The sequence below is a fragment of the Hyaena hyaena genome, unplaced genomic scaffold (genome assembly GCF_003009895.1).
Source record: "Hyaena hyaena isolate Hyena2069 unplaced genomic scaffold, ASM300989v1 scaffold_6, whole genome shotgun sequence".
NCBI lineage: Eukaryota > Metazoa > Chordata > Mammalia > Carnivora > Hyaenidae > Hyaena > Hyaena hyaena.
Window position 1 is genome coordinate 7,937,879 of NW_024080638.1, and position 15,575 is coordinate 7,953,453.

The 15,575-nt window shown below is 51.4% G+C and overlaps 1 protein-coding gene across 1 annotated transcript; it reads right to left on the reverse strand.

The window, feature by feature from the left end:
- Positions 1–544: 544 nt before the first annotated feature.
- Positions 545–14,447, reverse strand: LOC120237155 (alpha-1-microglobulin/bikunin precursor). The gene is made up of 10 exons (XM_039240331.1): positions 14,245–14,447; positions 12,863–13,005; positions 11,121–11,197; positions 10,187–10,303; positions 9,620–9,721; positions 8,562–8,608; positions 2,994–3,075; positions 1,770–1,937; positions 1,285–1,458; positions 545–695 (listed from the first exon to the last, which is right to left on the reverse strand). Exons 1-10 carry the CDS (start codon positions 14,359–14,361, stop codon positions 664–666), a joined length of 1,059 nt encoding a protein of 352 aa, XP_039096262.1. The 5' UTR covers positions 14,362–14,447; the 3' UTR covers positions 545–663.
- Between the last annotated feature and the right edge of the window lie 1,128 nt (positions 14,448–15,575).

The following is a 15,575-nucleotide window of genomic DNA, read 5'->3' on the forward strand; positions in this document are numbered from 1 at the left end:
TGGTCTGTACCTCGCTGGTTGTGAACAAAGGTCAGGGAACCTTCTTCCGGGGCAAAGGGCCAGAGTGCCGATCCCAAGAGACGGGATGTCCAAGGCCCTGTGGAGAACAGCCCGAGGCGCCTTGGCCCCTGGCAGCCGGGGTGGGACATGGCTGTGGCCTCGGTAAAATGCTGGCATGGGTGTCGGTGCCGCAAAGGGCAGGGGTTGTTGATTCGGGCAAGGCGGCCACTGGCCGTGACCTGCCCGGGGTCTGGGCACAGAGACCACGGTCCTCTCTTCTGAACTCCTGTCCAAACCTCTCCCACAAACAGGTCCCCACGGGCGTCTCTTCTTTTCTGGGTATAAGTCCCATTCGACAGTGTTGTGGAGTGAACAGAACAGCTCTGGGTCTCCATCTGCACAGCCAGTTTCACGTCCCGAGGACAAGTTCAGTCCACGTTTTCCCTTCCAGGGAAGCTGGGGTAACTGCTGTCCCCCCCGGCTTTGTCTCCCCTCCCTGTACAGCTCACACTTCCCGATGACAATGAACACTCACGACGCGGGGTTTCAGGAGTCTGTGATTTTGTTTTTATTTGAACCCGGGTCACCCGGCCCGGCCTGCCGTGGGGCACTGAGACAGACGCAGCCCGCACCCTTCCCGCCACCGTGTGGCCTGAGGGCCGGTCAGTTGGCCAGGTGCAGAAGATCCTCGTCACCTGTGGACACAGAGAAGCTCGGCGAGTAGGTGAGGGGCTCGCCCGGGGGGTCTGAGGATGGGGACCATTGGGGAGGGGGACGCCTCACGGAGGAGGGAAGGCAGCTCTGGCCGACTTGGGGCCTGAGCCTGGGGCCCAAGCCAGAGGTCCTCTGCTGCATGACCCGCTGTCTCCAACCCGCACGCCACAGCACAAGCTGGTCTTCAGCCCCTTCTCCCAGTGGGGACACGCGGCTCGGAAATCAAACGGCCGCTGCCCCCGTGGCATGCTGTTACTGCGGTCATCACAGCACGGCCATCAGTCCTAGTGACAGCCGCCATCAGCCAGGTCCTCACTGGCCAGCCACTGTGAAATCAGCTACTCCTACGGCAGCCCCAGAAGGCAGGCCGGCTCTGCCCGGCTCGGGTCTGCCCGGCGCCTCCCTGGGCGCCGGGTCCCAGCTGGGGTTTCGCCCCATTGAACAGACAGGAACAGGCCCGGAGAGTGGATGGGCTGGTCATCTGGTGGAGTCTAGAACCCGCCTCTTCAGACCCCCACGTCCTAGCAGGGCTCCCCTGCCTGACCCAGCAGCACCCACGGGGCCTCCTACCATTGCCGGGGACGCCACAGTACTCCCTGCACTCCTTCTCCGAGTAGAACTTGTTGCCATTGCCTCGGCAGCCACCATAGGTGAAGAGGACGCACTTCCCCTGGACAGCATCGAATGCCCAGAGCTTCTGGAAGGCTCGGCAGGGGCCGGTCACTATGGGGAGGTTGCAGGCCGCTGTGGGGGAGGAAGGTGTAGAGCGTCAGTCGTTCTTCGGCGCGGCTGACCCGAGATGCCCCGCAAACGGCCCGAACCAGGGTGCCCCGCTCGTGCAGAGCACCGGGTCCCTCTGGACTGGGAAGCTGGGGCCCACGGAAACCAGTCACTTCCCTGGGTCACCCACATCCAGATATGTGGTTCTCATGACTTCAGGAAGCTTGCCCTGGATTCCACCCCTGGAACATCCTCTCGCTCATCTGGCAGGTGCCTTGTTGGGAGGATAGGGTTGTGGGGTGCCGCATGCATGGGGGCCGGGGGCCCGGGCTCACCCACGGTTCGGCAGGTCTGCAGACACTCCTTCTCTGAGGCGAAGTTGTTGCCGTTGCCCAGGCAGCCGCCATACTGGAAGGTCTCACAGGCCATGGAGGAGCCGTTATAGAAATACCTCATGACCATCCCCAGGCAAGGGCCTTCTGCGTAGCCCAGCTGGCAGGCATCTGGGGAGGGGCAGAACAGCAGCTCTTACTGAGTGCTTACTGTATACCTGTCACCAGGCTGGATGCTTCACATGCACCATTCTAGTTTAGTTTTCCCCTCCGCACTCAGAAGAAGGATCGTCAACTCCCTTTTATAGACGAGGAAATGGACTCTGAGAGGTAAAGCAACTTGCCCAGGGTCACACAGTGCTGAGATTTAAAACCCCATGGACTCCAAAATCAGTGCCCATTCCTCTCCATAACCCACCATCCCCTGTGTTGGTCTTGTCCATCCAGAGGCTAATAATAGCAGCTGACACACTCAGGGGCACCCATACCAGCCAGCCTGACCTCTCACTGAAGCCCCACTCCCATGCCTCTGCACCCTCTGCTCCTGCCCCTGGAGTGCCTTCCTCCATACACTCCTGCCTCGATACCTGGACATGGCATGAATTCCCCCTCCATCCAGGAAGTCCTCCTTGATCCCGACTTCTCCATCTTCTGAGCTCCCCCACCGTCTGAGCTAACCATGCCTTTTGGGTCCATCAGTGTCTTCCCTGCCCGCCTCTCCTACCAGACCACAAGTTCCAAAAAGACACAGGCTTGTCTCCATGACCCCCAGTTCCCAGCACAGGGTAGAGCAGGGCTCAGCGTTTGCTGAGCAGGTTGGGGGTGAGTCGGTCGTGAACACTGTCCACTACACAGAGCATCCTCACATCCTCCTCCAACTCGCTCCTGCCAAAGCCCTGATAGTGGGCGCAGCAGGCTGTCATCCACTGCAGAGGAGCAAACGTAGGTGAGGAGGCCACACGGTGGCACAGATAGGGCCAGAACTCACTGCTCATCGTGGAGCAGAATGTTCCTGAGCCCAGGAACCACACCTTACGCTCCCCTCTTTCCCCTTACAACCCCTGGCACCGCGCAGAGGCTTTGGTTTGCCTTTCCTAGCCCCAGTCCTTGACCAGCAGACAAATAGGAAAGAGACTTCATGGTGGTGACAGCAGCCCATGTGAGCCACCCGTGGGCCCTTCCTCTCTGGCATGTGACAGAAGTGGTGGAAAGGCAAGCGGTCATTACCTTCCTTCTTGCTGAAATCCGTTACTAGCTGCCCGGTCCCTGATCCTTCCTCTTCCTGGGGCAACACAGCCCGCCGGGCTCTCTGGGGTGGAGAGAAAGAGAAGCTGTTGTGGAGACCTTGCCACTTTTGCTCACCTGTACCCCTGGAATATATAAGAACCATTTGCTTTGGGAATTGGGACAGAAGCAGAGTTACTATACTGGTTAATGGACTGTTTTCCCAAAAGCATCAACCTGAATCCCAGAATGGGCATCACAAGATAAGCTTCTAGTCTGGTAGAAAAATCAGAACCATGAAGTAGAACATACACCGCCCCCCCACCCCCTGACCCCGCATCCAAATTCTAGGTGAAGTGCACACAGGAATAAGACAATGAGGGAAAGATCTATCTGAATTGGAAACCACGGCAGAGGAGCATTTCCATGCTTGGAACTTGAAGGCATTTCTACACAGTGGAGTGCGGGTGTGACTGATTTGCAGGAAGAGCTGACCAGACCATCATCGCTAGTTGCTTGCAAAGGAAAAGCCACCTAGAAGGTATGGAGAAGGGACCCCAGACTGACCCTGACACGCTTAGCTGTGGTGGGGGGTGGAGGGGACCAAAGAGCAGGGCAGGCTGCCGAGGCTGCCAACAGGTTCTCTGAGTGTAGAGGCAGAGGCCACTGAGGCAGGAACCCAAGGCCATTAAAAAGGGGGTGAGCAGGGAAACTGCCAGCCAGCAGGCATGGGAGAGACTGCAATCTGAAAAAGTAAATCTGTAGTAACCTTCAGTGTTGCCCTTCTCCTTTTAGGGTGCAACTAAAAGCTGTGATCAGGGACTCCCAATGGTCTCTCAAGCTGCTTGCACATAGGCCTTCCTTGGTGAGGATGAAGGAAGAGATAAAAAATCGGGGCACAACTGAAATAGCTGCTCAGAAGGATCAGGTTGAGCTGCAGAAATATCTCCATCACACGCAGGAGGACAGCAAGAAACAGGAGAAAACTTAAACCATCATTGACTTCAAGATGACACTGCATCAGTATCACAGGGGCCAACAGTTGTGGAAATGAACAGAATGAAAGAAGAAGGAAGTTACTGGAGATGGAAAGGATTTTGTTGAATTTTACTGCACTGTAGAGATAATAAACTGGTTAGTGATTATAAGACATAAATTCACATAGTAGAAATTCCAGAAGGAGAGGCAATCGATATAGAAATAACAGAAGAAAACTTTTTGGAGTTGAAGGAAGACTTGAATTGTCCAATTATAAATGGAGGTCAAAGGGAATGAGGCAAGATTAACGAAGAGCCCCACCTAGACATTTCCTAGAGACAAAGGATAGAGAGCCCAATGGCCCGTGGAGTAAATAGCAGCATTAAATGACAGAAACTCCAGCGCAAGCAACATCTGAAGTTTACAAGAGAGAAAAGATTATAACCCAGTGATTCTGTACTCCTCCAAGCTGTTGACCATATGATAAACACAAATTTTTCAAATATGCAAGGATCCAGTAGTTTGTCACCCATGTGTTTATCCAGGAAAAAACAAAACAAAACAAACTATATGGAATATTATAGAAATATTCCATAGCGCCTGGCTGGCTCAGTCAGCAGAACGTGTGACTCTTTTTTTTTTTTTTTTTTTTTATGTCTTTATCTTATTTTGAGGGACACAGACAAAGCGCAAGCTAGGGAGGGACAGAGAGAGTTGGAGACACAGAATCAGAAGCAGGCTCCAGGCTCTGAGCTGTCAGCACAGAGCATGACGCAGGGCTCAAACCCACGGACTGTGAGATTATGACCTGAGCTGAAGTTGGACGCTTAACCAACTGAGGCACCCACTTGCCCTGGAACACGTGACTCTTAATCTTGGGGGTTGTTCAAGCCCCACATGGAGCATAGAGATTACTTAAAAATAAAATCTTAAACATACAAAAAAGAAATATTCCCACCAATTGAGAGGGGAACTTAAGTACAACAAAATGGATGATGTGACAGCAAGAAATTATGGTAAATGATAAAGCCAATAAAACAGAGAGAAAAGGTTAAATGATTGTTACAATGGTCACATAACTCAATGTAAATGTTAAATGTAATTTTCAAAACAAAAGGTGAAAAATATAAATGTCAGCCTCAGATTACATCCACAAAATCAGACATGTGGGAAGCCTGGAAAGAAGAAATGGAAGGTATGCTAAATTTCCCTCAAAATTGCCTTTTCGAATTCCTAACAGCAAAATAATGAATTCAGAATACCAATCTCCAAATGTTCGTCAACATTACTCAGTCAAGGAAAGGGACGTAGTTTAAAGCAAAAAGTAAAACTGTTGATCTAGGAAAGAAATCAAGTATTTTGGAGCTGAATGGGATGGTCAGCTCCTAACTCTGCCCTCTCACTCCTAAGTCATCAAATTTCTGATTATTCTAAGACTCCCAAATCCTGAGAAAAGGAAATTGAGGGACACTATCTTTTTCCTCTTTTGACAGAGGAGTGGTGAAGATGATTTCTGGGAAGAAAGGAGGAGACAGACTAGAGGCTGACTCTCTCTAAGTGAAAGTTCTGGGGTTACATGATCTAATGCACTGGGGGTGTTGACATGGGACAGATGTACATCACTGCCCTGACCAGGTGGAATGAACCCCACGTAGTTCTTCAAAAGAGAAAGCAAGCAAGGGTATTCCAACCAAGATGGCACACCATAGGAAAGCTCTTCCACCCCTTCTCCTTTCCACCCTTTCCTTGGACTTTAGAAAAGTAGATGGAACACAAAATACCCAGACCTTAGACTACACTGGGTAGGAGGGGGCTCAGCTCAGTTTTATTGGGGAAAGGGTCAAGGAATCAATGAATCCCCCCAACCCCACCATATCACAACAGACAGGCCAAAACTAAGCAGGAACAAGATAAGAAAGAAATGGCACAGAAACTATCTAGACCTGTTTCTGAAATGAAAAAGTAGCCTGCACCAGAGGGAGAGCCTGACTGTGGTGGCCCCTGTCATGAACTGCCTAGACCCCCCCCTAAGGAATGGACTTAAATTCCCAGCCTGAGCTGTCAGCCCCTGTTGGAAACTGCCTCAGCTAAGGGGACCCCTCTCATTCAAGGTCATGCTTCCTCCCCAGACTGATCCCCAGAACATGATCAACATCTGAGTATTAAGGCCCCAACCCTCAGCACCATCATGGGACAATGCCAAAGGGCTCCCCACCCCACCCCCAGTTCTAGAGCTCCCACATGGTTGGCTGAGGCATCATGACTACATCACAGCTCTGTTTCTCCTGCCCAACTCTCCCTTAACACCTTCTGTTCCACAGGTGTTGATCTGGGAAACTCCACCTATGACACCAATGTAGAAGAAAATACAACTCAACAAGCTGAAGGAAATTCTTCAATGGCCTCAAGCTATAGAATTACTTAATGAAAACATGTATGTATTAAAACAAGACTCGAAGACAAAAATGATACACAACAGAATACAATAAAAGATAAAATTCAGGCCTAGATTGAAAAAAAAAAAACTGAGAACAAAGACAACATACAGTCAGAGCTAATGAATAAATGAGAAATAACGAGGAACCAAATAGATGCTGCTAAATGGAATGACTGTCCCAGAAGAAAGACTAGTGAGAATCCTGAGAGAAGCCCAGTGAATACAAATGAAAGCAACTGAGAACACCTAGGATGTGTGGAAGACAAAGATGCTCCAGGATGTGACAAGTGTTTCCCATAGTAGCAAAACCCAAAGAGGGAATAGAAGATGAATTCCACATAGTGCAAGAGAGTTCCCTAAAACACAGAAAAAATGTAATCTGTGGATGGGAAGGGTTCACTATTCCAGGAAATTTTGATATGGAAATCTCAACACCAAGACACCTCATTGTTAAGATACTGACTTTGGGGTGTCTTGGCTGGCTCAGTCAGTAGAGCATGTGACTCTTGATCTCAGGATCGTGAGTTCACACCCCACATTGGGCTTACTTTTAAAAAAATAGGAAAAAAAAAGATGCAGACTTCAAGGATAAAGTTTGTCCAGGCATCTGGGCAGAGGAAACAAACTGCTTACAAGAAGAAGAAATATCAGGCTGGCCTCAGGCTTTCCTGGAGTGATAATGAGGCTTGAGAACAATAGAGCAGTGCAGACAATGTTCTGAGGGGAAGGAAACATGATCCAAGAATGTGATGCCCGAAGCAAAATGCCATTCAAGTTATCTTCCCTGTTTGAGATAAATGGGCGGATTTATCTCAAACAGGGAAGAATCCAGGGATTAAAACACCCATGAACCCTCCTTGAAAACACCACTTGGTAAAGAAATGGCACTAATAAAGAGATTAACAGAAATAAGTAACTCAAGAATGGAGAAGCTGTGATTATAGTCACTAAGAGTGAGTGTAGAATCCATTACAGAACTTTTACTCAGTGACTGCAAAAGATGGCGACAGATGCTAATTTGAAGTTCAAAAGTCCGCTCATTTTTTAAGTCCAATAAAACTACAACGAATGCTTTTTAAAACTCGAAATAGCATCTGTAATATCATCCCATTTAATAATAGTATGCCTAAATCTGGTGCATAAATCTGTGCATTCCTTCTATCCTTCCCTCCACATGAGCACATGCCAAATTTCCTGCAGTAATGTGAATATTGGTAGTTTTTGGGTGGTGGCGTTTTTTAAACTCTTATTTTATATCCTTTTCAGCAGTATTTTAATTCTTTATTTTTATTTAGTTACCTTTTTTTAAATTTTAATTTATAATGAGCACATGTTGGTTTTCATAAAATCAATGCTAGTTTTTCTTTAAAAATACAGAAGCAAACAAATAATATGTTAATAGTGTTGGTTCTATGTAGGAGTAAGGAGACTGTTATTTTTTTTTACTTTCTTGTATTTTAAAAATTTTTGAGACTGTTTCTAATATATTTGTAATCTGTATTTGTTTAGAAACATGGCCTTGAAAATTTATACATGATATGCACACCCACACACACATCCACACACACACACACACACACACACTTCAGTAGAATAAGTCCAGATATATAATTTCTACATAATCAGAGAAAAAAAATGAAGAAAGCTTAATCAATATGGTAAAGGCAGGAAAATGAAACAGAAGAGTAAGGAAGCTCAGAAAAAAACTCAAAAGGCAGAATAGGAGAGGAGTTGGCTGAGAAGCTGTCTGCTCTCAGGATTGCTGATGTTTTTAGAGATCAATTGACTTTATCTTTTATTTACTAAGCGCTGAGTATCATCATTTCATTATTGAGTATTTTGCTGATTTTAGGCATTATGCTAAGAACTTTTCCAATACGTCATGAATTGTAACCCATGGAAGGTTAAGTGTAACTACCCCATTTCACAGATGAGGAAAAGTGAGGTCTGGATGGAGGAGCAACTGGCCCAGATGGTAGATCTGAGATTGAGCCCTGGGGAGGGCGGGGGAGGTACTGACTTCAAGACCCCATGCCTATCACTGCCTTCTCTCAACCTCTGTTAATGACCCACGCACCACCACGGGGGGGACCTAATAAGGGCAGCAAAAATCAAGCAGGCAGGGTGGGAATGGGGTGGGAAAAAGAGGTGCTCACCATGAGTGGAGAGGGCTCTGGTTCCTGCTCCCCAGGGATACACTCACCTAGGCCAGGACAGGAGAGAGAGATGAATAAGAGGGCCAAGGCCCAGAGAGGGCTTTGTGTCTTTCATCATGCTGCTGACTGCCAGGTGGGCACTCCGCTGGGAACTGTCTTGTGCGTTAGCCCACCTCATGAATGGCTCCACTCACATGGCTTGCTCAAGGTCATTCATGGGAAAAGCGACAGGCTGGTGGCTGCACCAGCATCGCCATCAGCACCCTCACAAGAACAGTAATAGCTAACACTTACTTAGCACTTACCAGACACACTGGGCACGGTGCTATTGTATTTAAAGGCTTTATCTCGCTGACTTCTCACAGCAACTTATAAGAGAGGCAGTGTTATGCCCCATTTTACAGCTGAGGAAAATAAGGCTCCAGAAGGTTGACTAGCCAGAAGCCATACAGCTCAACTTGAATTTCGGACTCTATTTCAAGCCCATACTCTTGACCCCAGTACTGGATTGTCTTCTAAGAGGTACCTATGTGGGGCGCCTGGGTGGCTTAGTCGGTTAAGCGTCCGACTTTCGCTTAGGTCATGTTCTTGCGGTTCGTGGGTTCGGGCCTCGCGTCGGGCTCTGTGCTGACTGCCAGCTCAGAGCCTGGAGCCTGTTTCAGTCTGTGACTCCCTCTCTCTTTGACCCTCCCCTGCTCACGCTGTCTCTCTCTCTCTCTCTCTCTCCTAGAAATAAATAAAACATTTTTAAAAAAATTTTTTTTTAAAAATAAGAGGTACCTATGGATTCTGGCTATAACCTCACTTTGACAGGTGGCACTAGGCCGAATGCCGAACTGGTTCCAGTCTCAGCTCTGCCAAGTACGTTTGCTGTGTGACTTGGAGCAAATGTGGGGCCCCCAGCTACCTTCTCTGTAAAGAGGGGAGGGGACTAAAATCCTACTTGTCACAGAGGGTTACAGGAAAGACCCAGGGCCTGGGAAGGTGTTCTCTGAGGGTCGTGAAGGGTGAGGAGGAGACAGAAATGTGAGGTGGGGTGGGGGTGGGGTCTCATTTACCTTTGTCAGCCATCGTGAAGATGGAGTCCTCGGGGATCCCCACACCCAAGGCAACCTCCCTGAACTCCTGCAGCAGGCTTTCTCGAAGTTGTGGCTGTCGCCCTGCAAGGGGAAGCAGAGAAGACACCTAGCAAGACTAGCAAGGCCTGGGATTATCATGCGCAGTGACTGCCCCTTAGAAGCTGAAAGCTCTCAGCCCAGTGTGATATCCTCAATACACTTATGGAAAGATTGGCTCCACCGAGAAAAGGTGTCCCTCCCAGACTCCCACCCAGGTCTCCCAAATCTCCACACATGACTTTTTCTGCTGGTTCTGTTAAGGGCCTGGGAGCTCTGGAATCCTCTGGGTCTAGAATTTTAAAGACCAAGGGAAAAGGCTTCTACCTCAGATGGAACACTGAGCTCTGCCTCCTCCAGGGAGAGTAAATGTTTCCACCTTTCCCACAACTGAGTTTTAGCAGAAGGAAAGAGCCAAACTCCCGACCCCTCCCCACTCCACCGTCCCTAAATCACAACAGGCCCCTCCCACCCCCAACTCCTGCGGTCTTATCTAATCCACGCCTTTACCATAGAGCTTGGCGGTAATGGTGGGCCCATGGTGGCGGCTGAATTTCTTGGTCAGAAAGATGGCGTACTCATCATAGTTGGTGTGGACCACATAGGACTCCATGGTGATGTTCCATCCTGCACGGAGACGCAGGAGGCCAAAGGGATCAGTTGTCAGAAGGCTCTTCTAGCCTGAGTTCCTTCACCTATTCACCCATACATCACCTGGTCATCCATCCTTCTATCTCCATCCGTCTCCTCCATATATTTATCATTGATTCATCCACCATCATCCCATCCGTCCGTCCTTTCCACACATCAAACCATTTCCCTCCTTCTTTCCTTCTCGTCTTCCCCCCTTCCCCTCTCTCCCCTCTTCTTTCCTCCACCCTTTAATCCATCAATTTATCTGTTAGATGTCAGATTAACTCACTTATCGGCCATCCACATATGTGCTCAATTACCAATCCTTTGCTTATTTTCTCACTCATTTATCCAACCACCTACCTACCCAAACATTCATATATTCCACTTCTAACACGGTTATTTGACACATAAAGCATAGTCAATAAACATCTGCTGCGTGAATGAATAAATTCACATCCAAGTCCCTCTGTCACTTAGCACCATGCACACCGTACATGGTAGATGCTTAGCACAATTTTTATCAACGGATTGCAGATGCCGACCACGAATGCTGATGAAATCTTGATGCTGCCATCAGAATTCAGTGATGGCATCCTTTCATTCTGGATGCTCACAAGTACAAGAGAGAGAAGGGAGAGAGGGGAAAGAGGAGGACTATATACAGAAAGCCCAGAAGACATCTCAGGAAAATGGGAGGGAAGGCTGTAGGGGCACAGAGAGCCGAGGCAGAAGGAAAAACAGGTTAAGGCACATCAGGTTCTTTTTCAGCAAAGGGGAGAGCTTGGAGAATCCCTCCAATTCAACTTACTAGATTTATGATAGAGGAACTTTCCGTCAGTGTCTGTTTTCTCATAAGCCCCGGAGATCTCCTCGCAGGTGCCTCTCCTGGAGATGTACAACCAAAAGAAAGGTAACCGCTGGTAGAGACTGTGGTCCCCGCACCCACTGTCTCACAGATCCTCTCCACATTTTACTTTTGTAAATTGGAAAGTAGCACCTCCAAGTATCTTGTTTAATCCTCAGGGAAGTCCTAGGAGACCCATTCACATACAAGGGAACAGAGGGACAGAGGAGAAAGGGAGGAATCCGTGCCACTCCTTCGGCAAAGCCAGCCCTGGACATCAGCTTCCTGAACCAAATCTGGCCATCAGACTGACACACAGGGAGGGGAGAGCGATGAATGAATGCTTTTACTCATTCATTACCCTGTGTCTCTCTGGCCCCAGGTCCCTCTGTGAAATGGGAATGACACCTCATGTGGCAGTTGTGAGGATCCAATGAGATACTATTAAACAGCTTTGGGGCACCTGGGTGGCTCAGTGAGTTAAGCGTCTGACTTCAGCTCAGGTCGTGATCTTGTGGTTTGTGGGTTTGAGCCCCGTGTTGGGCTCTGTGCTGACAGCTCAGAGCCTGGAGCCTGCCTAGATTTGGATTCCATGTCTCCCTCTCTCCCTGCCCTTCTCCCATTTGCTCTCTCTCTTTCTCTCTCAAATATAAATAAACATTTTTTAAAAAACAGCTTAGAATAAGCACTACACACGTACTAGCTGTTGTTACGGTGACTGTTATTTATCTCATTAACATTTTTTGAGCAGCCTCTATGTGCCAGGCACTGTGCTACAGGCTGAGGATACAGAGGAGGGCCAGAGGGACTCTGTCCCCTCATGGACGTCAGAACTGAGCAGGGCCCATGGGCAGGCCAGAGGCAGATGCGGTCAGTGTGCTAAGTGCCAAGTGGGGAGAAGCAGGAGGTGCTCCAAGAGCACAAAGGAAGGTGTGTAGCCTGAGCCTTGGTGGTGGTGGCGGTGAGGGTGGCAGTCAGGGATGGCTTCCTGGAGGAAGTGACATAGAACCTGAGTCTTAAAGGATCCATAGGAATTAGCCTGGGGAGATGGGGAGAGTTTCTGCCAACAGAAGGAACATCGGGTGCAAGAGGGTGGAGGGTTTCAAGAGCTGACAGGTCTCCTTGGTGGGTCACGGAATCCCTGGTGAACGCTGGGCGGGGCCTGGAAGGAGCTGAATTTTATTCCCAGGGCAACAGGAAGGTATGGAAAGGTTTGAGCAGGTTCGCGTTTTCAAGAGATCTTTTGTTTGCTGGGTAAAAGGTTTGGGATTAGAGGTGTGGAGAAGTGTAGAGACGGGTGGTATAGTCAGCCAGGGAAGAAGGGCAGGCGGCTTGGCAGGGTGCGGATGGTAAAGAAGGGGCCAGCGGACAGCCTGGAGGGATTTAGGAAGAGAATGGACAGGGCTTGACGGTGGACTGACCAGCGGCAGCAGAGAGAGGAGTCTCCACCCCTCCCTCCACCCAGGTTAGGTCCTGGGGGTTGGGAGGGCGCTGACTGGGCTTAGGGACACCGCAGGATCGAGGGCAGGTTGCGAAATAGGCATGTGTCAGGGCTCTGCCTGGAGGAGGGCGGCAGAGGGCCCTGGAGCTCAGGAGCCAGGTCCCAGCTGGAGGTGGGACAGTGTGGGGACGGAAGCTGGGGAGGGGTGGCAGGGGGGCCCTGGTCCCTCTCACCGCCCCCCGCCCCGGCCCATCCCCACTCTCACCGCCAACGAGTGCTGGTCATGCTGATCTCCTTGTCCGTCGCCCCCTCGCCCAGCACCAGCGTGCTCATGGACATCCTGTCCATGAACTTCTTCAGCCATGGGCAGGTGGAGCCAATGGCCACGTGGAACCATTTCCCGTAGATCTAGGAGACAGCCGCGAGCTCTGAGGATCTGGATTTGCCTCGGAGCACAAAGACGACTGGCCAGACACCTGCCCCCCTCCCTCCTCTCGATGCTAAGGATCAGTTGTGATGTCCAGTAGCTAAGTGGAGGCCATTCAACTTCAAGGACAGACGGAGCCTAACGGTGGAACTTCCGTGATCATGGCAAGCCTAGGAAAGGCTCCCCCTGCTCGGGAAAGACCTTACTCTGCTTCGGCACAGGATCTGTGCGGCTCACGTGGATGAGGCACAAATCCCCATGCGTGAAGGTCCTGGTCCACCACCGCCCCCGGAGCAGCACTCCTGTCTTTCACTCCTCCGGGGACAGGGAGCTCAGCATCTGGGAGGCAGCCCACAGCTCTGTGTTAAAAACGATCTCCTTTCCTTGAACTAACAATTCGGGGCAAGCCTGCCGCCCCTTTCTCCTGCACACCGGGCAAAGGGTTGGAAGAGCCCTCACATCCCTGAAGACCCCAGTGACCCTCCTATGCTTCGCCATCCCAGACGACCACAGGACCCTGCTCCTCTGGCCCCTCCGCCCACAGCCCTTGCTTGCCTCTGAGCACAGACAAAATCCACAGCTGGAAGGGTCTGAGAGCCCCTCATACCCACATGCAGACTGAGCCCTGGGCGGGCAAGGTCCTGTTCAAGGTCACCCAGTGACTGGGGACAGAACTGGGGCTGGAAGGTGGTCCTGGGGCTCCCCCACATACCACTTAATGCCCAGCCCCCTTAACCCCATCGGCCTGATCTCCATCCTGTTCCTCTTCTCCGCATCATGCCTCACGTCTGCCCTGTGCCACCCCAGATCTCAGTCCACAGCCAGGCCTGGTCATGGGGGTGGTGGGGAGAGGGAAGTGGCTGAAGGTGAAGGGCTGGGGAGGGGGGCAGGAAGTCACGAACAGCTAAGCCCTGTGAGGGGGCCGCAGGGGCAGCGGTTGGCACAAAGCCTTTTCCGGGCTGGGCAGGAATTGAAGCACGGGTTCCCCCAGCCGACCAAGGGGGCAGGTTCACACATGAGGGTGTAGGACTCAAGAGACCATCAGCTCAGAGGCCCACAGAATGGCAGAGGCATAGGTTGTAGTTTCGGCGAATCTCAGACAGTCCTGCGGACACCACCCCCCCCCCCACCGAGTTCCAGAGGGGAAGACTCCCCCCCTCACCCCGCAAGGCCCACCTGCTCGGGCACCCTGCCCTCGCCGCCGGAGAGGCCAGCCTTACCCTAGAGATAGCGAAGTTCTCTTGCACTTGGATGTCGTTGGGTGGCATCAGCACGGGACTGGCACTCACCACCAGGCAGGCCGTGAGCAGCAGAAACGGGGCCCCGAGACTCCACATGGTTCTGGGCTCTTCTGCCTCGGGGTCACTCACAAGCTCAGTCAGTCTGGGGACAGAGGAGCCACCGTCTCTGCCTGCAGCAGCTGTGAACTAAGACCGGGCAGGGGGCCTGCAGCTTGTAGGTGACCTTGCTATTTGCCCCGCTCAGCCGGGACCAATCAGGGCCCCAAGGCCAGGTCTGTGCTGATCGATCCCTTGCAGCGCCCTGTCCGGGGTCAGTAGTCCCAAGGGCCCAAGGTGGCTGTTGGTTCAGAGGAGGCGCTGACCAAACACAACGTGGCCCAGATGCAGCCCAGGGCTGTCTTCAGGCTCTGCAACGGCCCCTGGAGAGACCTGTAGCCTCTCCTGCTGGGTCATTCATTCCACCCGGACCTCACAGTACCGTGAGCCAGCAGAACGGGCCTGACTGGGCCCCTTCCCCGCGTGGGAAACGAGACCCAGGGAGAAGAAATGACACAGCAGAGACCACGCAGGAAGGCCAAGGCATAGCCCAGACTAGAACTCAGGCCTCCTGTCCCCAGAGCTCCCGGTCTGACTCCTGGCTTCCCGCGGCCCTAGCAAATACCAGCAGGAACAATGATGATGAGAGCAGCTCCCATCCACTGAGAAGCTACTATGCGCCCACTGTGTACCAACACTTTACACACGCCACCGGACTGAACTCAGTCCCCACCGCAGCCCCAGGAAGTCGGTGCTTTTTTCCCTTTAAAGACAGAGGACTTGAGTCTCCGAGGCGTAAGGTGCCTGGCCCAGGGCCGCTCTGCTGGGACACAGAGCTGCTGGGGCGGGAGGCACTGGGTGGTGGTTGAGAGCACGGGCTCGAGAGGCAGAATGCAGCCCCTGCTGGCCTTGGGCAAGTGACTTTCCCTCCCAAGTGCCTTGGCTTCCTCATCAGCTAACGGGGATAACAGTTCCTGGCTCACAGCACTGCTGCGAGGTCACGGGCATCAAGCCTGGTGAAGCACAAAGGCAGTGTCTGCACATGGTAAGTGCTGCATGTGTTGGCAGCGGGTTGAACAATGTCCCCTGCAAACTTCATGGGCAACTGGAGCCTCAGAATGTGACCTCATTGGCAGATGTCCTTAGTTAAGGTGGGGTCATGCCGGAGGACGGTGGGTCCCACAATCTAATGACTGGTGTCTTCGCAAGAGAAACGGGAGGGAGACTCAGACACACCGACACAGAGGGACGGCCAGGGAAGATGGCCAGGTGAA